The 25333-nt window shown below is 35.7% G+C and overlaps 2 protein-coding genes across 3 annotated transcripts; both read left to right on the top strand.

Moving 5' to 3' along the window:
• The first annotated feature begins 6200 nt into the window (after nt 1-6200).
• Nucleotides 6201-17239, top strand: LOC103985824 (inositol phosphorylceramide glucuronosyltransferase 1). Its single transcript, XM_009403671.3, has 11 exons — nt 6201-6379; nt 6487-6721; nt 8802-8922; nt 9048-9233; nt 9622-9785; nt 13786-13893; nt 14102-14239; nt 14322-14468; nt 15288-15567; nt 15644-15767; nt 16791-17239. The coding sequence occupies exons 2-11, from the start codon at nt 6488-6490 to the stop codon at nt 16930-16932; spliced, it is 1644 nt and encodes a 547-aa protein (XP_009401946.2). The 5' UTR covers nt 6201-6379; nt 6487; the 3' UTR covers nt 16933-17239.
• Nucleotides 17240-17683: 444 nt separating this feature from the next.
• On the top strand, nt 17684-24945 carry LOC135638204 (cryptochrome-1-like). 2 transcript variants are annotated; one of them, XM_065151222.1, is made up of 6 exons: nt 17684-18585; nt 18677-19051; nt 21073-21294; nt 22186-22898; nt 23532-24221; nt 24706-24945. In XM_065151222.1, the coding sequence occupies exons 2-6, from the start codon at nt 18739-18741 to the stop codon at nt 24775-24777; spliced, it is 2010 nt and encodes a 669-aa protein (XP_065007294.1). In that variant the 5' UTR covers nt 17684-18585; nt 18677-18738; the 3' UTR covers nt 24778-24945. The 2 variants fall into 2 exon arrangements, with proteins under 2 accessions (XP_065007294.1, XP_065007293.1); XM_065151221.1 differs by having other exon boundaries at nt 17688-17988; nt 18083-19051.
• Nucleotides 24946-25333: the final 388 nt, after the last annotated feature.

Below are 25333 nucleotides of genomic sequence, written 5' to 3'. Positions count from 1 at the left end.
AGTAGCGAGCGTGTCACGTTCCCCAGGCATACGTATGCGTACGACTTGTGCCTCTCACCGAGCACTTGTCCTCCTCTCCCCCCTATCGACCATTTCAAGTCCTTCTTCGTAGCATAAAAGAAGCGCGAGTCAATGACGGGTGGTTTTGGTCGTTGACAACGTTACGGTGTGCTGTGACACTGTGTTGTTTCTGATGTGATGCAAGTATGAGATGGAGTGTCATTCGTTCCACTTCGATTCAAAGCATTTGGGGAGCTCAAGTCATGGATGTTATTTTACGTACTCGACAATGCACCTTAAATGCACAGAGAGAGACACAGAGAGAGAGAGAGAGAGAGATGAATCATCACTTGCCTACTGAAATGAAGACTCCGTGCTGAGAAAGAAGTAGTAAACAGCTTCACTTGGATTTCTTACGATGACATCTGAGTATACGTAGATATTGGAAAACTGAGTGCATCCGAAGGTGACAAGCGGTTGGTAGTTCTCTTCTACCATATAATCGAGGAATATATTGTGAAAAGGATTGATTAAGAAATATTTGTACACTCAAATCATGTAATCGGATCAACTACTCGAATACCATAGATTGATTGAGAATCTAAAAAAAGAAGAAGTATTATTCCATGTGTGTCTCTATCATGATATTTTTATCACCATTCAAGTCTTTATCCATATACGATATTGGATTAAACAGGAATGTTGACGATTCATTTCCGAAAAATAAAAACGGAAACTTGATATGAAATATATAAGCACATCATATCAAGTTAGAAAACGCATCATGATCTCTCTCTGAGGACTATAGAACTGTCTATGTTGGTGTTCTTTAGCCTAATTATTATTATTTGCCTTTTCCGAAAGAGATTGAGATCAATTCCATGGCAGATATGTGATGGTGTTGTTGATGTCACATTAATCATATCAGTACGTACCAAAAAATTCATATATATGTATACATGCATACGCTTTGTGTTATACTACCAAAGAAATAATTTAATTGACCTAATGCTTGTCGACAAGCTCATATTTAATTGATCCAATAAAGGGAAGAGTGGTCATAGTTTAATCGATCGATTTGCACCTACCACTTCAGCTTTGTGTGCAAAGTCTTCTGGCTCTTTTTTTACTTGTTCTTTTATTAGTTTTCAATCGTTATCGTTTTTTCATTTGACTCATTTATAGTATTTTTCAATGATATTTATAGTGTTTTATTAATATATTAAAAATACTATGAGTGACATTACATTGTATTTACTCATAAACCATTGCAACACCATATTTTTAGGTTTGCAATTTGTTTAGTTGAGGTTAGAAGTTCATTTAGATCATTTGTAGTATTTTTATTTTATTTTTTTAATAGTTAGAACATGGTAAAAAACTAATTTTTTCTTATATTTTGGTGATACTATTCATAAATTATTATAAATATTTATTTGAATCAAAGTATGATATACCAAATGGTTTCTAGTATGTTTTGATTGCATTTAACTCATCTATAGTGTTTTCAAATATGCTCTATAGTGTTTTTATTGTGATGGTTAAAACACTATAACATATCAAAACACTATAATAGCAAATATATATATATATATATATATATATATATATATATACATATATATATATATATATATATATATTTGATAGTTTGGGTTTTTTTTTCAAATTAGAAGTATTGTTTGAAAAATAAAAAATAAAATGAGAGCATCGATTGAGAAATACCCAAAGAATGGTTTTTTTAAATATTTTTAATTATTTTAATAATAATAAAAATAAAATTAATATATTTATATATAGATATATGTGCACAAACAGACAAACAGTCAAACAGATAGAAAAATAGATAGACAAGTAAAAAAAAAAGACAATAGACTTCAAAATTATCTGCCAAAAGATATGGGTATTTTATTTCCCTAAATACAAGAATCATAGGAGGGGTTAATGTATAAAATATGTATACAAGTATTAAGCCTTCGATACTCTGTCAATTTAAAAACCTATATCACTTTTTCAAAATATGATGATGGCGATGATAAATAAATAAATAATATAAGAAAAATAATCTTCCTTATCACAACTTACAAATATAGACAGACAGACAGATAGATAGATAAAATGAAAATGGAAGATAGACTTTAAATTATGTGCCAAATATATTGGGATTTCATTTCCTTAAACATGAGTTTGTCAATTAGTATTGGGCCTTTTAATGGGCTGGATCGGCCCATGAAAATAATACATTTAGGTTAAATTGATGTCATGGGCCGTTCTCCATTCATAACAATAATACTGAGACTAATAATAATTAATAATATTATGATGATTAAGAGGAAAGTTGATTAACGTGTAATGGCTAGTACGAACTTGTCTATTTTCATCACTCAAGATTGGGTCTCTATGCCAGGTTTTCTTCCGGTGGCTTCAAGGGGTATTCATGTTTGGCATATGCCTGCTTTGACCCAAATCTTTGGGGATGATTTTTCTTTTTTTTTCTGAGTTCCTTATATATGAGTTCAAAAAAGGGATAACCAAAAGGGAGTTCCGTTTCTATTCCCGATGATAATGTATTTTAGATCTTCAATAAGATTGTGTCGGTCAAACAATATGGTGATGTTATTATGTATTTATATTGTCGCTTGTAAGATTTGGTTTCTATTCCGTTTCTATTCCCCATGATGATAATATATAATGTATTTTAAACAGATTTGGTTTTAATAAGATTGTGTCGGTCAAACAATATGGTGATGTTATTATGTATTTATATTGTCGCTTGTAAGATCTTTTTGCTCTTACATTGGATTAATTATAGATTACCTGATATGATTAGTTACGAATCAATTTTTATTTCATTATTTATCATTATAATTTAAGAAATATTAATCTTATTTTCTTGTTTGCTAATACAAATTAGGAAATAACTATTAAGCATTTCAAATATGATTATATTATATTTGTTAGTATATTAAATAAAAATATTTCATATTAAATAAATATAAAAAAAAATAAATAAAATTTCTTTAATAGAGAATCATCTCCTCTTATTTAGGGAGGGGATTTCTCTAATTCATTCCTCAATTAGCCGAGCCCAAGAGAACGAAGAGTTACACTATGCTAATAAGAGATAGGTTTTCATATCTTTATTAAAATTAAAAGTTTTTTATTTTAATTACTTAAATATTAATTTCTTTTATAGTTTGAAAATATTTATTATTATTTTTAATGTCAAAATATTCACTATTGGATTAAGATATGTTATCTGAAGATTTTAAGGGATTCTTCAATCCTCTTAAAGGTTTCTTTGGATTTAAATATATTAAAATTATACATGTTTTATGTATTGAATACATGATATTTAATTCTTTATATTTGGATTAAGAATATTATTTTCTCACATTGTAGTTTATATTTTAATCTTATCTAGATTAAAATATACTATGAGTAGTTCAAAAAATATATATTTCTTAATCATTTAATTGTTAAAATTTTTATTGTTAGATTATAATATATTATCTAAAAAATTTTATCCCGGTTAAGATTTAAAATTTTATTATTTGATTAGATCATGTTGAAATTATTCATGTCATATATATTAAAAATATGATTTCTATTAAAAATATGATTTTTAATTCTTATTAAATTTAGAATATCAAGTTTATCATTCAATCTTATTCTTTAATCTGATGTTACATTTTAATGTATTATTGTTAATGAATATATGTTGTTATAATGAAATTAGATAAGCGTAGAGTTACAACGGTCCGTAAACTAGGTCCAACCCATAGACCAAGACACAACCCATTGATTAGGCCCAATCAACAGACTAGGGCCAACTCATAGGCCAAGTCTAACCCCCGGGCCAAGCCCTAGCCCGTAGGCTAACCCAACCCAACTCAACATGGGAAGTCATGTGTGACGCATATGACCAATCCATGGGCTAAGGTTGGCCCAGCCTACTATGGTCTGTGCACAGTTATGTGTAGTATATATGACTAATATATGAGTCAGCCTAGCCTAGTCCGATATTATGTAATTGTTGGAATTGAGTCCGAACTAAACTAGACTTGATTGGTCTAGATCAATTCAGGATAATTCTAAATTGGTTTAACTTATCGTTAACCTAAATCGAACTTAATCTAGTCCAAATTATACTAGTTTATGGTGGTTCTAGATTAGTTAAATAAGGATCAAAGATCGATTCAGTTAGGTTCTAGTAAATTATATTCGATTGGATTAATTGAACTCGGGTTCAAGTCGATTAAGGGCTAATTTATATTATTTAATATTGATGATATTTGAAAGAGATATTTTAAATATATTATTTTATCTTGATATAGACATGACCGGTATAATATTATATTATTTTCGTACCAAGTAGGTAGGGCGATTCTCTTCGGAGATTAGTGGACCATTAGACTTGATAGTTGGATGGTTCCTCTATTTGTTGTTGGGAGGAACGTGTCCCCGCTTTGGCTGGTGAGGGACACCACTCCATTTGCTGTTGGAAGAATACAAACTCATCCCGTAGGATAAAGCATCTTCATCCGTTGATAGGGGAGTGCTCATTCGAGTATTTGATATATGCTAATGAGATGATTGATTTTTGATCATGTATTCATTTTGAGTTGACTTTTGGCATTCTTACTGAATTTTTCTTATTTTTGATTTCTACAGTAGCCTCCCACTAGTACTAAATCAGATTCCAATGGATAGCGGACCTTCCTCTACCGCTAGGTAGAGCCACTTAGATGATTTTTAGAGTTAATATCACTATATTTATTTTTTTACTTATGATTTGATGAATAAATAAATTATAATAAATATTTATAAATAATACACAAAAAATATTTATCTACTTGGTTCTGAATGTGTGCAAAGATGTGATAAAAAAAATCCAAGCTAATTTAGTATTTTAATCTCTATACTTAAAAAAATTATATTGATATTTTTATGATTACGAAAGAGAAACATTTATGTCCATTTATCATAATATTATTGATTTTATTAATGAAAATATAAAAAATAAAAAAAGATAAAAAATTATTTTTAATATTTTAGTTGGCGGTGATTAACGATAGTGCCATGGATAGTTGTTATGGATGAGGAGAGTAGCACCAAAAGGTGAGGTGGCTTCGCATCTTCATTTGCATCGATGTAGTTATCGAGTAACCATTTTGTCACTGTGTATCTTCAACGATATCGATGCAGTTATCGATGCATCGATATCTATCACCATAAGTTGGAGTATTAAAATTATCTTTTTATTTTTTATTTTTATTAATAAAATCGATCATATTATGATAAATAAATTTAGATGTTTTACTTTTATAATTATAAATAAAAAATATTCGATATATTTTTTAAAATATAAAATTTAAAATATTAAAGACGTATAATATGTAATTAGGTCTCTAACGATCTTATTTTGCTTTATGGAGTCGAACGAGCATAAATCAAACGGGCACATGCATTTGCACATGGAAGACGGGTCATAGTGTGCATGCACATGCAACTTCGAGCATATCAAAAGAAATGTAAGCCATCATAACCTAACCCACATAATATTATAATGCAATAAAGTGAATGTAATTGAGTATGCGTTATTTATGAAAAACATCCATCTAAATTTCAGCTAAAAATGCCAAGGAATATGATACTATTTGGGATGCAAATTAGACTTTGTAGTCACAAGAGGTGGGAATACGCTATTAGTGGTAAGAAGACAAGTAAAATGAGATATAAAAAGATGATGCTATAAATATAAAATATAAACAGTCAAGATAAAAGGATTATATGTCCTCCAAAATAAGCCAGTCCGATGAGCAATTAACAACACGACTCAATAATACCAAGTCTTATATTAATCAAAAAGTTTCAAGGTGCTAAGATGATTGATATTTAATGTAATCCGTGATACATATTATAACAAATTAGTGAAATATAATGTAACAATATTGTATTATCAAAGGAGCATAGTGTGTTAGTGGTTGGGGTAATACGATTTATTGTTATTTTTGTGTAAATATTTTAGAAATTTATAAAATTAATTAACATTACTATTGACAATAGTGATTATTTTTATTTTCTTATAAATGTTATTTCAATATATGGGTAAGGATAAATATGTTGATTTCATATTAATTATATTATTGTCATTTAACGTATCACGATATTATTATGACTCATCCTCCAAGTCAAGAAGGGGCGGCCTTCGGACTTTTGTCTCCTCCTCTCTTTAATTGAGAGAAGGGGGAAAAGGGAAGAGGAAAAAGAGAACTCCACAAACTTGGTTTTCTTCTCGATCGATCGAAACCACCGCCTCTTCCCCGTCAACGGAGGCCGCCGCTGCACCCCTCGCCTCGTCTTCGGTGCCTGGAAGGTTCCCTTCTTCACTCCCTTGACGATCTCGAGACGTGTTCTTGAACAGGGGCTTCGTATTCGGTTCGTCTCTTATTCTTGATCTGGATTCTTGTCGTCGGATCCTAGGATGGGGTCGCCTGTGGCAAGATTAGGGTTCTTGGCGATGGTTTTGCTGGTTCTCGGAGCTACGGGTTGCGGGAGGGCCAAAACCGAGGACGCCTACGTCACCCTGCTCTACGGCGACGAGTTCCTCCTCGGCGTTCGTGTTCTTGGGAAGTCGATTCGTGACACCGGGTCCACCAAGGACATGGTCGTCCTCGTTTCGGATGGCGTCTCCGACTATGCCATGAAGCTTCTTCATGTAGGTTTCCTCCCCCTATTGTTTTCTGTTTTGGTTCTCTACTCTTTTCTGAAAATAAGTCAGGTCAAGCTTCGGTTCTTGTCACCTCAGAGAATTGGAGTTCTTTAGTGTCGCAAGGAACACTTTAGTTAACTTGACCTTTGAGGCGTGTGGTTGTTTCTAGGCCAATAATTGGAGTTCTTTTGCATACCGAGCATGTCGTCCCGCTAGCTTGAAGGCTGCGGCTGGATAGCTGAGCCATAATTTACATTCCTTCCAAGCTACGGGAGCAGCAGAGCAAAAGAAATGGTATGATCGAAGGACACATAACACATAATAAGAGATACAAGGTGTTGGCTGTATCACATGAAAGAGCTGTATTTAGTTTAGTAAAAAATGTTGATGAGAAAGATTCCGTTCTTTTTCATTGTGAGGTAAAAAATCCCTTGAGTCAATGTTTAAGCCAACTCAACTTAAAGTAGACTGGTGTAGGCCTGATCCTCGCACGTCGGTCAAAAATTTAAGCAAAAGAGAAGAGGCTTCGATAATTGGGAATTGTGAAATTCTGTTATACTACTCCCTGGTTTGCAGCCAAATAAGGTTACTGATTGCTATGCTGTAAACATGAAATTGTATGCATGTACATACTAGCATTTGACATGTACTGCACATGATCAAATTTGAAGTCATTATGTGTACAATTTGACCTAATAACTGTATAATTAAAGAAATATGCTAAACATTAGAGAAAGGCAGGAGGTGGTTCTTTCCTTCTTTCAGTTTACCCATATGCTATTGGGGATAGATACCCAATGATTTAAATAAAACTATAAAAGATGGAAGGTATAATTTTTTTAAAACATGTTTGCTGTAATTGTGAAGAAAACATAGTCTTCACACATGAGATATCACTAATTTATAATTTGTTTTCTCATGACGAGTTAGTCTTCATTTGTGACTGGAGCATTATGCTAGTAGATACACAAGCTGCACATTTGTGTACATATGTGTGCTTATGTAAGTTCATATTTTTTGTATACATGATTACATGTGAGCACACATGTATATGTACATTTGTCTATGAAGTCAAATTTGGGTGATCTTGCTAATGTGGCTTTTTTTGAGGTACCATCTGAGCTGAATTGAGCAATAGTGGTTTGAAAACAAGGTGCCAAGGGCAAGGATAATTAAACTGAGGTATCCTAGTGAGTCAGGGTGATTAAACTGCTGTACACGATGGAGGATGGGAAGCATGAGTTATGCAAAGCAGATAGATGTCAAAAATGTATTCTGCAGGGCCTTCCTAATGCTCAAGTCATAATTAACTTGGAAGCATTGAGAGGGTACAAATCTCAACAAAGTAAGAGAGAGAAAGAGATTTTGTCTTTTAGCTTCAGAGGAGGCCCCCCTTTATAGGGTTGAACTCTTGTTGCTTTTCTATTATGGGTGGTTACCCATATCAGGTTATTAAGATTTTGTCTTAGGTTGTTATATGATTGAATCTTGTAAATTAAGTGATGGTTGATATAGCACCATGTCAGCTGGGGCACATTTTAACTTCATAAATGATGTATAAAGTCATAGAAATGTTGTCCACATGTCACGCTTTCATTGGCACATTCGTTGGAGCCTGTTTGTAACCGCCTCTATGTACATGTATATTTGTGTGTGTATATATACACATATTTGTTTACATATGTATATATGTGCACATGTGAGAATGCCAGAATGATCAAGTATATATATGATTTAGTAGTAGTTACTGTTGTGGATATATGATTAAACATGGAGCACCTGATATCACAGCCAGTTCTCAGCATGATAAAGATACACAATTCCTTTAATACAAAGCTGTCAAATGCACATGTGAAATTTTATCGTTAGTGGTTGATATTCTTTATCTGTATGTGGTTTAATCATGCATAAAATCTTCCTGACATTGGCTTGTTGAGTTTGTATATCATACAGGTAGTACATTTTTTATCACTTTTGCATCTTTGGAAATATTGGAAATTTTCAAATAATTACTGTGATTTTGATGTCTACATGTTTTTTTGATTCTATTCTATATAATAACTTATACTTTTTAGATCAATTGTAGGCTGATGGTTGGATTGTCGAGCATATAAGTTTATTGGCTAATCCAAATCATGTGCGGCCAACAAGGTTCTGGGGAGTGTACACGAAACTGAAGATATTCAATATGACAAACTATAGAAAAGGTAATTTAATTTTTGAAATTAATCCTGTATTTTAATGGTTAGAAATGCATGATCTTCCTTCTTTTTCTTGCTTTTCTAATTGCTCCTTTTAGTGGTGATGTTCTGCTTTTCTTGTCAACTATCAGTTGTATATCTTGATGCTGATACAATTGTCATAAAGAGTATTGAGGATCTATTCAAGTGTGGAAAATTCTGTGCAAACTTGAAACACTCTGAAAGATTGAACTCTGGGGTGATGGTTGTGGAGCCTTCTGAATCCACTTTCAAAGATATGATGAGCCAAGTGAACTCTTTATATTCTTACACTGGAGGTTAATCTTTTCCCTTAATCCCTTTACTGCTCTAGAACCTTAGACTGTTTGATGATGTTATGTTGAATTTTTTCCTTCTTTGTAGCTGACAGTTTATCCTGTTTGATGCTTCCATGTTGTGAAGTTTGAATTACAACTTTTCTGCATCAGTAAGAGTCTGGCATCTGAAAAACAATCTTCAGAAGGCCAATATGCTTGTGTTGAAAGAAATTGTGTTAGATTTGATACCATAATATAGAAATAAAAAAGGTCATCTTGTTGAGTGCTCCGATAGTTAGTGTCTCATCATGGTTTTTGGTCAACAATATGTTGTGTGATAGCATTTATACCTTGTTATCACTATTATCCTCTTTGCTTATTCTTTTCATTTCTCTTTTAATTTCTGCAGGAGATCAAGGATTTCTGAATTCATATTATTCTGACTTCCCCAATGCCCATGTTTTCGAGCCAGATTTGTCTTCAGATGCCAAGAACTCTATTCCTGTGCCTGAAATGCAACGACTTTCTACTCTATATAATGCAGATGTTGGTCTTTACATGCTAGCCAATAAGGTAATTAGCTGGTAGAAATTGGAACTAAATGATACATTTTGTATCACTACACTTGCTTGTCTTATCCACAGTTACTGCTTCATATGGTATCAACTGACTATTCTTGAGAATTATTTAGTTGTTTTCTAATATCCTCATACGGAGGGAATTAAAGAATAGTTCTTTCCTTTTTTGTAGGTTATTCATTTGAATTACTGCTTTGTTTTCTCATTTAATTTATCATCTTATCTCCTATGGGTTCACGAGGGTGTTTCTCTTTCTTGTACTTGCCATCTTTGCTTACATGATTTTACAAGTGGATTTTAGAAAATTAGAAATAAATTATGCTCATACTGATGGTCTGCATTCCTTGTCCAGCTGTCACGTTGTCCTATAACATGTACCCAAACTTCGTTTATCTTCCTTTTAACATACTTGACCACAATCTATTTAAATTTTGGAATCAATTCTAGCTCCATTTTTGGTGTTTCATGAATTTTAAATTATGGCTGAAAGCAATTGCTGAAGGAACATGGATGAACTAGAAATACATTGATATAGAGGAACTTTACAACATCTTTCTTCTTCTCTGCCACGTTTGATAGCTATACGTAATTCTTTGTCTTGGATTGGTAAGTCTATATTGGATTCATGTCTTTGATATCTGCACCTTGCCTTCTTGATTCATTCTCTTCAAGGAATAGAGCATCTTCTTGCTTCTTATTTTTTTATGTGTTACTTCTAAGGCATACTCAGTGTCACTGCCATGATTGAACCCCATATTGGATCATGATTTGGAGCGATTACCAGACATATAGGTGAAGGGGATGAAATGTAATTCGCTATTGCTTCTTTCCCATTCCCATTGTTCCTTTGATGATGTTTGCATGTCTGGGTGACTTCAATGCCTTGGTATTTGTACTTCATGTTCTCTCAATAAGTAGATCTAATAAATCTACCATTTTTTGAATCAGTATTTAAAATTTTAGTTTGATATCGCTCGACATCTTCGATGACACTAAAAAGAAATAAAAATGAATTAAGTAGTATCAAGCTATGTATCACATGATATCATTGAAACAAGAAAAAAATAAAAAATAGTAAAAAACCATTAATACTAAGATATATAGTCCGTTACTGATTCTTGACCGGGCCGTTAGATACTAGTCAGTAGATATCTAATCAGTATTTGAAACCTCAATTAAATGGATAACGTAATACACTTATTTTTCTCAGATTTAAATTTTATGACAACTGCAATCTCCTTTCTTTACATAATTATACAAAATCTGCATATTTTAATTGAAGATCATAGTGTTAATAGGTGATCTGATAGACCACTATTATTTTTATAGATAATAATTACTAAATCAGTTGTTTTAATTAAAAACAAAGAATCTGTTATTTTATATTGTAGTTAACTAAAATTTTGAAAAGATTATTTTAGTAATTTAAATCCCCAAGTTAAACAATGCATACTCATGTTATAAATTCATATATCAGTTAGATTCAATACATATGTATTTTTAAATTTTTTTGTTCTTGTATATGAAAAAGTGAGATATATTCTTTAAAGCCTATCCAAATTGTACAGTGCCAGTCCCATCCAAATTAAAAGAAAAAAAGTCATCTTGCTTATTTACCTGTACAAAGAGACACTTTCTATTGGTTATATAGGCAAGGGAATGTTAGAAGTTGGTGACTCCTCGCAGGAAAGGCTGGATTCACTCAAGAAAGAGTTCAACTAGTGAGACTATGACAATCTGTTGTTGAAGACCTCATTGGACTGGTCCTCATTGCTGAAGCAACTAGTTGATACCAGAATTTGGGTCCTGCACGAGCTGCAGGAGTAGAGAATTTGAGGCTTGGGAACACTTGAAGAAAGAGATAATAGATAGAGAATCACATAGGAAACCAAGGAAAGGAGGAAAAAAAAGAAAGAACTCTATTAGCATGCTGTGAAATTGCTGTTAAGAATCTCTCGTTTGGCGAGCTGATAAGATTGGGAAATGATATGTATATTTGGTATGCCTGACATGGATACTGCTTGTATGGTAGCAACTTTCCACTGTAAGATCCATCACCAGGATTTTATGGCCTTTTCGAAGGTCAACCAAAAAGCCATTTTTGATTGCATAGAATTGCTTATACGTTATTTCAAAGGTCAACCAAAAAGCCATTTGGATTTTGTACATCAATGTAAGTTTTGGTTTCGTTGGTTATATTATTGTTTTCAACAAGGAGATAGTCTTGTTTTGAGATTCATGGAAAAGTGAATAAGAGACATCTTACCTGTCAAGATGCATGGATATACTTTCCGAGTAGAGGTAGCCACCTGTAGGTATTTTCCAAATAAAGAACGGAAGTCATGTCATATTGCGTGAGGATACACATATTGTAATGAGTTTGGAATGCTTGTCATGGATGATTAATTGATTTTGAGTTTTGTTATTTTGTGGCATTGCATGATCTATTACTTAGATGATTAATTTTCTATTGTGTTATATACAATGATTTAAATAGGCGCTCGGGCAAGGCGAGGCTCAAGCGCCTCATGTGTGGACTAGGCGGCACGCTTCAATGAAGCACCGCCTGGGCGCTCGCCTGAACCCAGGTGTCGGGCGCTCTGGGCGAGCGCCCGGTTCAAATGACGCAATCAAACCAGACTTAAATGTTTGGTTTGGTTCAACAATAGTTAGTTGGTTTGATTGAACCAACTAACATAGTTACTTACCCTCAAAAGCGACACTTCATGCCTACGCGACCTCGAGCCAACCCTAGCGTTGTTTCTGCCTCCGTCACTGATGCTTTCTGCCGCTGCCTCCACGGCAAATGCAGCAGATCGAGCCTTCCTCTATCGTTGACAGATGGGTCCGATAGCCTCACAAGAGCCCGTAGCTTCCTTCCACCGTCGCTCCGTGTGCAGTTCCTCAACTTGTCGAGGGAGAGTATCATAAGTTCCTTTGCCATCGACGGACTCCCTCTGGAACCTCCATCACTGCTGCTATCTGCAGCTTCCCCTGCTGCTGTCCGTTGCTGTCGTTCGCAGTGCTGCCACAGCTGTCTTAAACTAATCCTCCGCTGCTGCTGGCAGCTTCTTATCGCTGCCTCTCCTCACTTTCCACATTGTCGATGGCAATTTTATCCTCTTACTGTTAATAAATAGTTCTTTTCTCTCTCTCTAAGTACTATACAAAGTAATCTTTATATACTAGATTGATAATATAGATTTTAACACTGCTAATATTTGTTTATTTAAACTTTATTGTTTGAGTCTCTTGACATTTTTGTTATTAGAAGATGGATAATGTGATTTGGTACTTTAGATCTTTTTAATTTAATATCATATTTTTATTTAAATAATTATATTTATCAATTATATTATATATTTTTTATATTTTAATATTTCATGGCGTCTCACTTCGCTCGTCTTGGGCATTTTGGGAACTTGACGTCTAGCGCTTTTTAAATCACTGGTTATATAGCTAACAAGACCTGGCAAAATCCATTATTTTGTACCACTTGGCATAGTGTATAATACAGATTTCTATTCTGGCATCTTAGTTCTTGTTTGATTACATGTATCTCCTTTCCCATCAAAGCAACAAATGACGAGCTAGTTGACCACCAAAAAACCGCACCAACCGAATGATCCTGAATAATGCTCGAGTTTCTAAGAAGTGAAAACTTTGATCTAACAACATGATTAGGTTGCCGATGTGTGCTTTTACAAAAGAGGGATTTTTGTGGAGTGCCTTGGATTTGTTTCACTTTATCCATTGTGTGTATTTCTCCAGATGCGACCTATGTCATATTTAGATCAACACATTAATGGGAAATTTTTATATAGCTTTCATGTTTAAGCGACTCTAGCTTGTTGCTAATTTAATGGTCTCTTTTGTAAAATCATACTTTACGATAACTTGCAGTGCTGATGTTTGCAACAGTTTGACTTTTTTTTTTCAAGTGTTCTCTTTTTAGCATTATTTGCTGAACTTTTACGTTTACACTTCCTGACCAGTGGATGGTTGATGAGAAAGAACTCAGAGTTATTCATTACACCCTGGGCCCCCTTAAACCTTGGGATTGGTGGACAGCTTGGCTTCTAAAACCAGTGGACGTATGGCAGGTGATTGGCCATCAGATTTATTTAATGTTGTATGAATTGTTTTTACAACATTTTCCTTCAAGTTATCTGCAACTTCCGTGAATCGTTTTAAGCTACTTATACTGTATTAAATGTGATTGGTTCGAGTTAATTGAAAACTTGCTTGAAGAGAATTCTATAATCAATGGTCAGAAAACTTTTGTTAACACCACTTGCACAAATACTGCAGAATGTTCGGAAACAACTTGGAGATTCTCTTCCTGGAACTGGCGGAGGAAGAAACCCTAATGACCAGCTGTTGGTTAAATTTTTATTTGCTTTTCCTGTTTTCTTGCTGATTTTCTGTTACTATCGATCCTTTCTTCAGGTTAGTGATTCATTACAGGCTGTTATTTATGATGTTGACTGAAAAAATTGCTTGTATAACTTAATTTGTTTCCGACTTGCAGATAAACAAGGATTTCGCCACCATATTTTCTCGAAGTTCCTTATGTGATTATGCAAGGCGAATCTACTACCGATACAGATCTGGAGGCATTCCTGCATATTCTGGTGTTGGAGTTGCTTCATCTTCTTTTGTCAATTCGAGTCAACAGGTTGCATTTCTGAAGGCAAAGTTATTAGGAAGTTCATATATATTTGTTATATACTTTCCATTAAGGAATTTTTGCATTATCTAGAAAAGTAATTAGTTCAATGGACTATCATATTTTACATTGACTTCCTCATTGTTTGTTGGCTTTTTTTCTCGCTGTGAATCAGAAAAATAATTAAATTATGAGAATGCACACTGGAATTTTAGGGTGTTAACTAATTCAGTAATGAGGAATGAAAATAAGAATTCTCAGATAAAAAGGGATGGTCCCATATGTAGTATCTGCCAGAACATTGATATATGAACATCGGCATGGAAAATTTTTTTGCATCTCATGCTTCTCGACAACTGTAGGTAGAGTGACACGTTCTGATCATGATTATCTTGGGGCAACATAAAGTCATTAACCATCTTGAGTGGCTTCATAGTTATTTACATAGTCGATGCTAAGATAGTGGATTCAGATGTAACACTTATGAGTTTTCATGAAGATTATTATTTAGCATGCATACGGTCTAAACACAGAAGAGTATACAATTCATCCCCATATAATTGAAAATTGTGCTCCCCACCCATTGAATAACTTATGGAAACCCCTATTATGCATTTTGGAGATCAGCATTAAAATTTTCTGTTGTTGCTGATATAAAAAAAGAGCTTGTTTAATGCATGTAGGATCTTGGCCTGTATGGTTAACTACTTAACTGTATGTGAATCAATGTGTAGTTCTCACAATTTGATTCATGTGGATCCTATGCGGTGCAATAGATGTAAATTTGCATTTGTATATTTCTCATATGTCATTTTTACTTCGTGACAGTTTTCAACCGGTGCACATTCCAAGCTGCCTGCTCATTTGGGTGCAATCTCTGTTTTTATCTGCTTTGTGGCTGCTGCGCTATCTCTTGGTCTTTCATTTATATTGGTTCCTCATCAAGTAATGCCATGGACAGGCTTACTGCTGATGTACGAGTGGACTTTTGTGACTTTTTTCATAATATTTGGGAGTTATCTAAATTTTATATATCAATGGGGAAAGTCGACAGGGAATCAAACTAATCATAATCGCTTTGATTCTTCCGATTATGACTCTGGAAAAGGTTTGTCGAGTTAAATGAAAAGTTTCATTTGGTGATTCCTTTGTTGCACCAATCTAACTGCAGATATTTTATGCAGGCTCTCAACGCAGTTCATCTAGCTGTGACATAGTGCCATGGTTCTATTGGCTAGGGATGGCATTTCTCGCTGTCATTGTTCCTTCAATGCCATGCCTTTTGGGGATTACTGCTCTTTTTGCAAGGTAGATTGATCAGGATCTATGATTAACTAGTACTAGATCAGGAAGGAATTATTGAATTGCTGCAGATCTGGTTATATCGTCATTTATAATTTTCTGGCTGTCTCTTTATATTATCCTTTTATTACAACTCTGCTATGAAATTTGAATTTCCAAGTTGTTTGCTTTATCTTCTGATTTTTTTTATTAATTTAATTTTTTGAGGACAGTATATATATATATATATATATATATATATATATATATTATATCTGTGTGTGTGTATAAAAGATTATGTTTGGTCGGTTATGGTGTTTGTTGTGTATATGAATTCAATTATATTATTCAATTTCTTTACACATCCTTTTTCACAAGATTTTTAATGACTAACTACTGTTGTAAAGAAATAAGAGTTTGATCATTGTCCTTTAATAGTGTGGACATTGTTTTTGTGTGCTTGTCAATTTGAATTTTTATTACAATTATGGTAAGTGTATCTAGAATCTTGATGTGTTTTATGATAATAGAGGAGCAAACTATTGCTTTCTTGATGGCATTCTCTCTTTTGAGAGGACTTACTTTTCTGGCTCAGTAAGGAATGCATGTGTTTTAGCAGTATTTCTACTGCTTGTCAAGTTTGAGTTCACATCTTATCTGAACATCTGGTAGTAAATTAGATATTCTTAGTGAATGCAACATAGTGAAAAGTAAAAAAGAATGTGTATAGAAAGCTGTTTCTACAAATATATTCTTTTGAAATTACCTTAGGAAACCTTACATCTAGGTCATGTATTGTGGGTGAGTCCTGGTGAATGTATGATGGAAGTTTGCTTCTTTTTTATGGTCTTAGTATTTAGAGCCATAAGATAGCTCATGTGAATCAGGACGCGGAGCATGATCCATTAACATTCGGGCTTTTTGGTGCATGATGGTATTTGTAATGTCGAACTAGATTGTATTGTTATATACTCATGTCGAATTTTATTTTCCTTTTCCATGTTCTCATTTTTTTTTCCTTTTTATCTTTTATTTTACTCCCATTGACAGGTTGGGTTTGATGGTCGGCGGTGGTCTTATATTGGCTGCGTTCGTGACATTTTCCTCGGAGCATCTTGCTATTAGAGCCTTTACTAAAGGCTGCGAAGATCGTCATCAGCCAAGAGCTAGAAACATATGCTTATTATGTTAATGAGCACATCGAGTAGCTTGGTTAAAGTAATGCTTGTTGTATCCATGTATCATAATTCAATTTGGAGTTCTGGAAGGTCCTCAATCATTCATCGCTGTAGTCCGTAGCATCCGATGTGCTTGTTGCATGCGTGGGGCTTTCTGTACTCTGCACCGAGAGCAAACATCCAATCCAGTTTTTGGAAGTATCAGAGCAGTACAGGGGTGGGGATGCCAAAAATGACCGAGACGGATGATGTCCAAGCTTCACGAAGACTCTTGTGTTGTACTATTCAACAGCAACATTATGTGAGCTTATTCTCGCCCAATCATGTTTTAACATATTCAAGATAGAAAACGAAAAGAAAGGAAGATGCACAGCTACTTCCAACAACCGAGTGCGATTTTTCTTGAATCCCAACGATTGTCTGGGATACTGATATTTGGAGTGAGATTCGTTGGGGACGCCCGTGCTGCAGGTTGCTTGGATACGGACGCTGCTTTGTCATCGCCGCTCGTTCTCTTCCGAGAAGCGTACACGAAAGGGGCAGGGAGGGGGTGCGGGATATGTGCTTCTTATCCGGTTCACGTAGGAAAAAAAAAAGATGGATATGTGCTTCTTATCCGATCAATGTATTCGTCATGGTCGAACCGGATCGGATGGTTGGATTCCGCCCACCCCAATCGGGTGGAGGTTTGGGTTCTGGACTTCCATCGGCTCCAGACCCGAAAGGGGGGGGGGCCCGTCTTCCCAGCATGGGCACGAGAGAAGCGGAGAAAGGAACTCCCGCGCCAGCGCTGCTTGAAAGAGACTGATGCGATGCGCTCCCTCCCTCTCTAACGCAGCTGTCTACATGTGACGCCCACTTTCGGGGTAAGAAGCGGCAGGAGGCAAGGTTTATTCGGAAATACAGGAGCATGGTAGTGACCAAGGCCACCTTCCTCGGATCGACGCTGTGCTACCTGTGTCTTGCGGTACGTGTGGATGCTGGGTTCATGGTGGGGTGATGGGATGGGTGAGCATATAATAATAATAAGTAGCCGCCGCTGCTGCTGCTGCTGCTGCTGCTGGTCGCTGGTAAACACCAGCAAAACAGCTTCCATTACTTTTATTGAGCACCAACGTCTCTGGTTGGGCGGTTGATTTTGCTCCCATGTGTGTGTTTATCTAGTGTTCCGAAGCTTCAGATTTCTCAACGGGGAGCAGGGTGGTGTGGGTTGGGAGGCTGACTCATGACATGACCCCCGCCCCCCCGGCTTCTTGCTGCTCCGCATACAGAGTGAGGTGAGGGGAGGAGACGATGCTCTGGAGTTGAATTTGGACTTCCTTTGCTCCGCGGTTGCATCTGTGGCTAAAGATCGAGGAGGATCTGCTTGCTCGCGTCTGCTTTTGATTGGTCACATCTTGCTGCGGTCTTCGTGCTTGGTGGGGCCAGCGCTGGACGCCAGTCCTTCCATCTTCTTGCTCTTGTGTCACGGTCTCGTACTAGGGTGCCCAAGGTGGAGGAGAGCTGTTGCCTGCTTCTCGATCGTTGTTCTGGAGGGGAATCTGGAAGATCGATTTCGGGTTGTTGAAAGATCTAGAGCAGTTTGTTGCCGTGTCCATCCACATCTCGCTGCAACCATGGGCATCTTCCCCTGTTCCTCAAACGATATTTTTGTTTTGGGTTTTCTGGTACATGTCACGGCCTAAACTCTTGCCCAACTCCAGGCTTCCTTTCTCGAACGGCTCGTTGGGTGTAGTCACCTCCGGAAGGTTCTTGCAGGTTGTCTTCTTTGCGGTGGAGTTCTTGCCGCCTGATCATGCGAGCCTGAGATTCTTGTCATCATGGGAAGCCAAGCCAAGACTGTTGTTTGGTTTAGGAGGGACTTGAGGATTGAGGACAATCCGGCGTTGTCTGCCGCTGCCAAGGACGGCTGCGTCCTACCGGTTTTCATATGGTGTCCAAGTGAAGAGGGCCAGTTTTACCCGGGTCGAGTCTCCCGGTGGTGGCTGAAGCACTCCCTCGCCCACCTCGATCGGTCGTTGAGGTCCCTCGGCGCTCCTCTCACGTTCATCAGATCTGAAAGCACTCTAGCAGCCCTTTTGCAGTGCATTGGTGCAATTAGGGCTACTAGGTTGGTCTATAATCATCTTTACGGTAAGTTATCTTAATGTTTGTCTCGTTTTGGGAGGTTTCCTGCTTGTTGGGTTCTTGGCTTATGTCCTATATCTAAGTTATTTTATTTTCGAGAACCATTCAGTGCAACACCAAAATTCCTATTCTCTTCATTGATGCACCAATGCTTCGCTCTTGGTTTCCTTCTTGTTTTGTTCCACTCCATTCGATTGTTAAATCTGTATGATTCTGTGTTTGAAAATGATGTTTCGGTTTGGTGATTAGATAAGATCAATTTTTAATAGCATCTTGCAACTTTGTTCCCAAGAAAACTGTGATGATTATTGACCTAAAGCAAAGATGTCTAAATTTTTGTTTCTAATCATTTTGTGATCTGTTTTGACAATGGTATACATGGAGTCCAAGTTGTACAACACTTTTTGGGTAAAATCTGGGTATGAATATGAGTAGGCCATTGCAAAAAGAATCATTTGTTCTGATGACCAATTATCAGGTTGATCTTGTGGTTCTTATCGATTTTGCAGATATCTCTCCATAGATCTGCTCAATCTGGGTTTGGAAATGTATTTCCTCGAAAAAGGGTTTCTAAGTGTTCAAACATTTCGGTTTCTTACACAAATTAGGAATTTTAAATGCTATAGTACTTGATACTCGTCCATCCAATAAACATCGTGTCCAAGCTCAATATAGACTTAAAATATAATATTTTTGACACTAAATAACAATTGTAAAATCTGTAAATAGCTGGAAATACAAAAGATTGGCATACGCTGATTGGGACATAGGGGCCAAAATAACATTGGCTCTAATAAACCTTTTAGCTGAACTAGAGTGCCTCAGTTCATGAAACATTATCGAGTTAAAATGGGTTACTAACCCAACCAAAGTAGTTTAAACTGGATGACCAGAGATAAAAGTGAGAGAATATTGAATAAATTAGATAAAGATTTATCTCTTATGGTCATGAATGAAGCAATGTTAGCCAAAGCCAAAACATTTGGATAAGGATGGTCAACCTGTCTTTGGCATTTGAATCCAAGCAAAATTACCCAACAAATGATTGTAACATATTAAAAATTTTGCTATAACCTCTTAATATTGTTTTGTTGAACATCTTAAATTTTTTTGTTAATGTAAGTCCTATACCCATCCTTATGTTGTTAGCTGTTAAAATCTGTCTCGAGTTAAAAATTTGGTGAGACTGACACCCATTCTTATCTTGTCAGTTGTTTAAATTTGTCTCAAGTCAAAAATTTTGTAAGACTGACAATGTGCACAAAAAATCATGCTTTGATGTTTCGAGTTATTCTAGTTCCATTTTTAGAGTCTATTGGAATGCGGTTTGTTTTCGGTCTCTGATAAGGCTAATGAATTTTCTTATCATGTTAAGTTTATTGCAGCAGTACACATTCTTCTTTGAGCTGCATGTGGAGATTTAGGAACTTTATTTACCTTTTCTCCTCTGAGATGATTGTTCCCCTTCTTCTTTTCAGCTGATCTTTATAACTGCCTTTCTATTGTTTGTATAAAATATTAGCACAAGGTATCGGGAACACAATATGCCAGATATTATGAACTCACAGTGGAAGTGCAATGATGTGTATTTCTAACTTAATGGATACATCCAAGACTTTGCTTTCTAACTTTCCAACAATATATAGTTCAAAAGTGCAAGTAGGCATGGAATATTATTAAAGAAATGTGTTACCTTAAAGGTCTTGGTAGCCTTCTGCATTCACATCATGATATTAGTCTGTTTACTTTCAGTACTTCTATCATCCTGTAAGCATTGCATTGAAGGACTTGTACCCCACTATGCAGATTTTCTGAACAATGGATCTTCAGTTGCTCACACTTGATAGATAGGATTTGAATGGAAAATTATTTTTTGTATACCTCCGATCGCATGTATCTTGAGAGGGCTATTCGGTCTGTCTAGATTAGTCAACTTCTGCACATGGTGATTTTGTGTCCTATCTGAAGATAACTGTCTTTATTGATCTTATGTTTTCCTTTTCAATTTATTTTACCTTACTGTTCAGATCCTGTTTCACTTGTCCGTGATCATAAAATAAAAAGTCAGCTAGTGAGCCTTGGAATCAGTGTGCAAAGTTTTAATGGTGATCTCTTATATGAACCGTGGGGAGTTTATGATGAAAGTGGACTTGCTTTTACAACCTTTGATGCATACTGGGGCAAATGCAGGAGCATGCCAAATGAGCTGACAATGCTTCTTCCTCCCTGGAAGTTGGTTCCTCCTACAGGTAAAATTACTCATGTAATTATGATATTCAGTGTCAAAAACCAACTACATTATGATGACTATAACACATTCACTTAAGTTATATATACCCCTTGTTTATTTTTTTTTCTCCCTTTTGGACATACTGCCATGTTTTCTGCAAACTTATACTGTAACGGAACCTTGATTTAGCAGGTTGTTGGTAGGTCATGGTTGGCTCTGAAATGATCTTGAAACTCTAAGGATCTTAGCCAAAATGCAACCCCGGACCTGGGGTAAGACAAATTAGTTTACTTAAGCTAATAATCTTATGATTTTGCTACTTGTTCCTACAAGCCGAACATTAAAAAATTCACTGCTATAGTGGGCCGCATGGATCTCTAGTACTTTCTTCATGCAGCTTGTTACACGAAGGTCCTCTAAAAAATATTGGACTCTTGAGAGTCTTATAGATTAGGAGAAGTATATACACGTGCCCAGCAATTGCAGAAGTCATCTGTCCTTGTACTTAAAATTGACCTTTCAGTTGGAGTCAATCAATATAGATCTGTTTTTATCAAAAGATACTAATGGTTTTACTGTAATATTGTGGGTAGGGAGGTTATGGGTTATCATCACTGGAAGCTTGTTTAGTCTAATCTCTATAGCAGCTTTAGCTTTTCATCTGATCTGGTTGTGGCATTTATACTGACATCTATGAAATTTGTTTGTCAATTTGAACATGATAATATAAAATTCTTGGATAAGAAGGAGCAAATTTTGGATATGTGCTGCTGCAAGTTTCATTTACTATTTCAAATCATGTCACTTCTCACAAGAAGATTGCTAATGGGAACTTTTCAATTTAGAAACTAATATATGTTTTGCATGCTACACTAATGTATGTTTCATCTCATTTGTTCTGATGTGACAGGTACAGAAAGTGTCGAAAGTTGTTCGATTGAAGAGTTTGGGCTTGAAAATGAAATAGAAAAATCGAGTAATGCATTATTAAGCAGGGCCTGGTCCCCAGGTTGGAGCAATGCAGACAAGGTGTTGAGTGAATTTATTGATGAGCATCTTCTAGAATATTCCAATAATAGAATGAAGGTAGAAGGCACTACTACCTCATTGCTGTCACCCTATCTACATTTTGGTGAACTCAGTGTTAGAAAAATATATCAAAATGTCAGAATGAAGCAAATACAGTGGGCAAAGGATGGCAACTGTAAAGCAGAAGAAAGTGTGAACTTTTTCCTGCAATCAATTGGTCTCAGAGAATACTCGCGTTATCTTTGTTTTAACTTCCCATTCACATATGAGCGATCACTACTGGGTAATCTAAAACACTGCCCTTGGCGTGCTGATGAAGGCCAGTTCAAGTCTTGGAGGCAGGGGAAGACTGGGTATCCTTTGGTGGATGCAGGAATGAGAGAACTTTGGGCAACTGGCTGGATACACAATAGAACTAGAGTGATTGTAGCAAGTTTTTTTGTGAAGATTTTGCTACTTCCGTGGACCTGGGGAATGAAATACTTCTGGGACACATTGCTGGATGCTGATCTCGAAAGTGACATCCTTGGTTGGCAGTATGTATCAGGAAGCTTACCCGATGGTCATGAGCTCAAACGTCTTGACAATCCTGAGGTATGCATTCTGTAACATCTACAGAGAAGTCTTGTGACCGCACCGAAACAATATGATTGGTTATTGACTAGCATTTCTATATAACTACAAATTTTGACGAGTTCTTTTGGGGGTGACATAATTAACATATATAAAACAATATAATATAATCTTTAATCAGATTGAATATTAGAGAGATTTTAGATGGTTTATACATGTAGTATAACAATCAGAAACTTTATCAACATGCAAAGAATCAAGGAGTGTGTGGCCTCCTAATATCCCCCGAATCAGCAAGAATACTGTGCTTTGTTGGTTAGTAATTAAAGGAACTGTTGTTTCTTGCTTGTTCTGTTAGGAGAAAGTGGTCTTTTCTTTTTTTGTTCTGAGACTAACTCACTGCATCGTTTTGTGCTCTCATTTCTATGAGTTGTCCGTCACATCATTTCATTTCAGCTGATGTCTGGTAAATCTTGTGCTGGTCATTTGGGTAAAACTGAAATGCTTCCTTCATTGTAAGCATGATTTGTTGCAGACTTCTCTGTCTTGACAATACAAACTTCACACATATTCTCTCATCTGGATGTCTGCCTAGGCATTTCATTGGTAAACATTGTTTTCTCAATAGATACCATCATTTTGATTTGGAGTCAGGTACTTGGTCAGAAGTATGATCCAGATGGTGAATATATAAGAAATTGGATTCCAGAGCTTGCGAGACTGCCAACCGAATGGATTCACCATCCGTGGGATGCTCCGAGTACAGTGCTAAAAGCAGCTGGTGTTGAGCTAGGATTGAACTACCCAAGGCCAATCGTAGAAATTCTTACAGCTAGGGAGCGACTTGATGATGCTGTGGACATGATGTGGGAACTTGATAGGGCTGCAAAAGTTGCAAAATTAAGCAGTTCAGATGAAGTTGTAGCTGATAATTTGATTAGTTTGAATAGTTTGGACATCCCAAAAGTCGTTGTGAAGAAAGAGGTATATTGCACTAGTTCATCTCTTGATCAAAGAGTGCCCTCTATTCACAATATGAAGGATATCTCAGTAAACAAGAAACCAAGGGATCCAAGTGGAGAAAAACCCTGTGCAGTTATCTTAAGTTCACACTCTAATACTGTGGAGAAGTCAAAGATGGATGTCGATTTACTTTCAACAGCCGAATCATCATCTGCCAGGAAAAGAAGCATCAGTGAAAGTCATTGTGCTGTTCCAACTCATTTTTCTTCTTCGCCAGACATAAATCCTGTGCAAGAGGATGGTTCAATGGGCCAATGTCATCTAAACAGGTCTAGTTCTGACTATCCGTGGCAAGGAGCAGATGGAATTGGAGAAGGAAAGGTTGCTTCAAATTAGATTTTTCAGTTTATAAAAGACACCTGAATGATCTGTTGTCCAAGTATTATTTGATTGCAAATGTTCTTCTCACTGCTTTCTGCTTAGGCAATCAATATCTTTCTGATAAGTTATCTATCAACTGATCATCCTAGCATAGAACCAAATTTATCCCTCATTTTATGTTCTAGATGTTTTCGTCAAGATGTAGTTATCTGATGTAGCTCATTGCAAATAACATCACATGTACGTTAGTTTATTGCAGTAATTTATGGTATTTTATTTTCTCAAGCCTTTCTTGTACAAGTAATCGATACATATAATCCATCAAAAAGTCATAATATTTTGCTTGGCACAAGTAGCCTTAAACTTGATATATACTATGAATTCCCGCTTAAAACTAGAGTTATAATTTGGTTATTTTATGTCGTCTATATATTTTAACTCAATTTGTTTTGCTGCTAATCAATGAATTCTGTTGTTGATGCAGGAGGAAGAGGATTTTGATGCTCAAAGCAGCTTCAAGGGCTTCAGACCATGCAAGAAACCTGCTTGTCTCTAACAGATAATACTGAGGTCGGCGATCTGGTGTACGCTAAAATCTTGTCCCCTTTGTCTTCTACTTGTATTATGTTAATGCAGAAACGAATAGCTTTATTATACACTCATCGAAACAATTTTGTATGTATCACTTCTCCTTTGGTTGAAATAAATGTTCAACTTTGTCAAATAGTTGACCTGAACACATATCTTATGACACATGAATTGTGACACATGCTATTTCTGCTTTCCAATGAAATCATCGTTTCTTACTGCATGGTATTCCGAGTTAATGAAGCATGATAGTTCCTTGTTCCTGCACTTTGCATCATTTATAATGAATTTGATGATCTCACAATCATATCTGCAACTAAAAACAGAAGCTAATGTTCCTGTTAAAACTGTATCACTTCTCTTTTGGTTTGTGAAAGCTAATCTGAAGCATCTTTCTCTTTGATCTGATTGAACATACAGAAAAATCTACTCTTTGCTTCCTCCTGCAATAAATTGCAATATTTTTTCCTTTTGAATTTGAGACCAGAAAAAAAAAAAGGAGCACATTCTTCAAAATAATAACC

This window comes from Musa acuminata, chromosome BXJ3-5 (genome assembly GCF_036884655.1).
Source record: "Musa acuminata AAA Group cultivar baxijiao chromosome BXJ3-5, Cavendish_Baxijiao_AAA, whole genome shotgun sequence".
In the NCBI taxonomy this organism is placed as follows: domain Eukaryota; kingdom Viridiplantae; phylum Streptophyta; class Magnoliopsida; order Zingiberales; family Musaceae; genus Musa; species Musa acuminata.
This window is presented reverse-complemented; position numbering and strand designations above follow the sequence as displayed.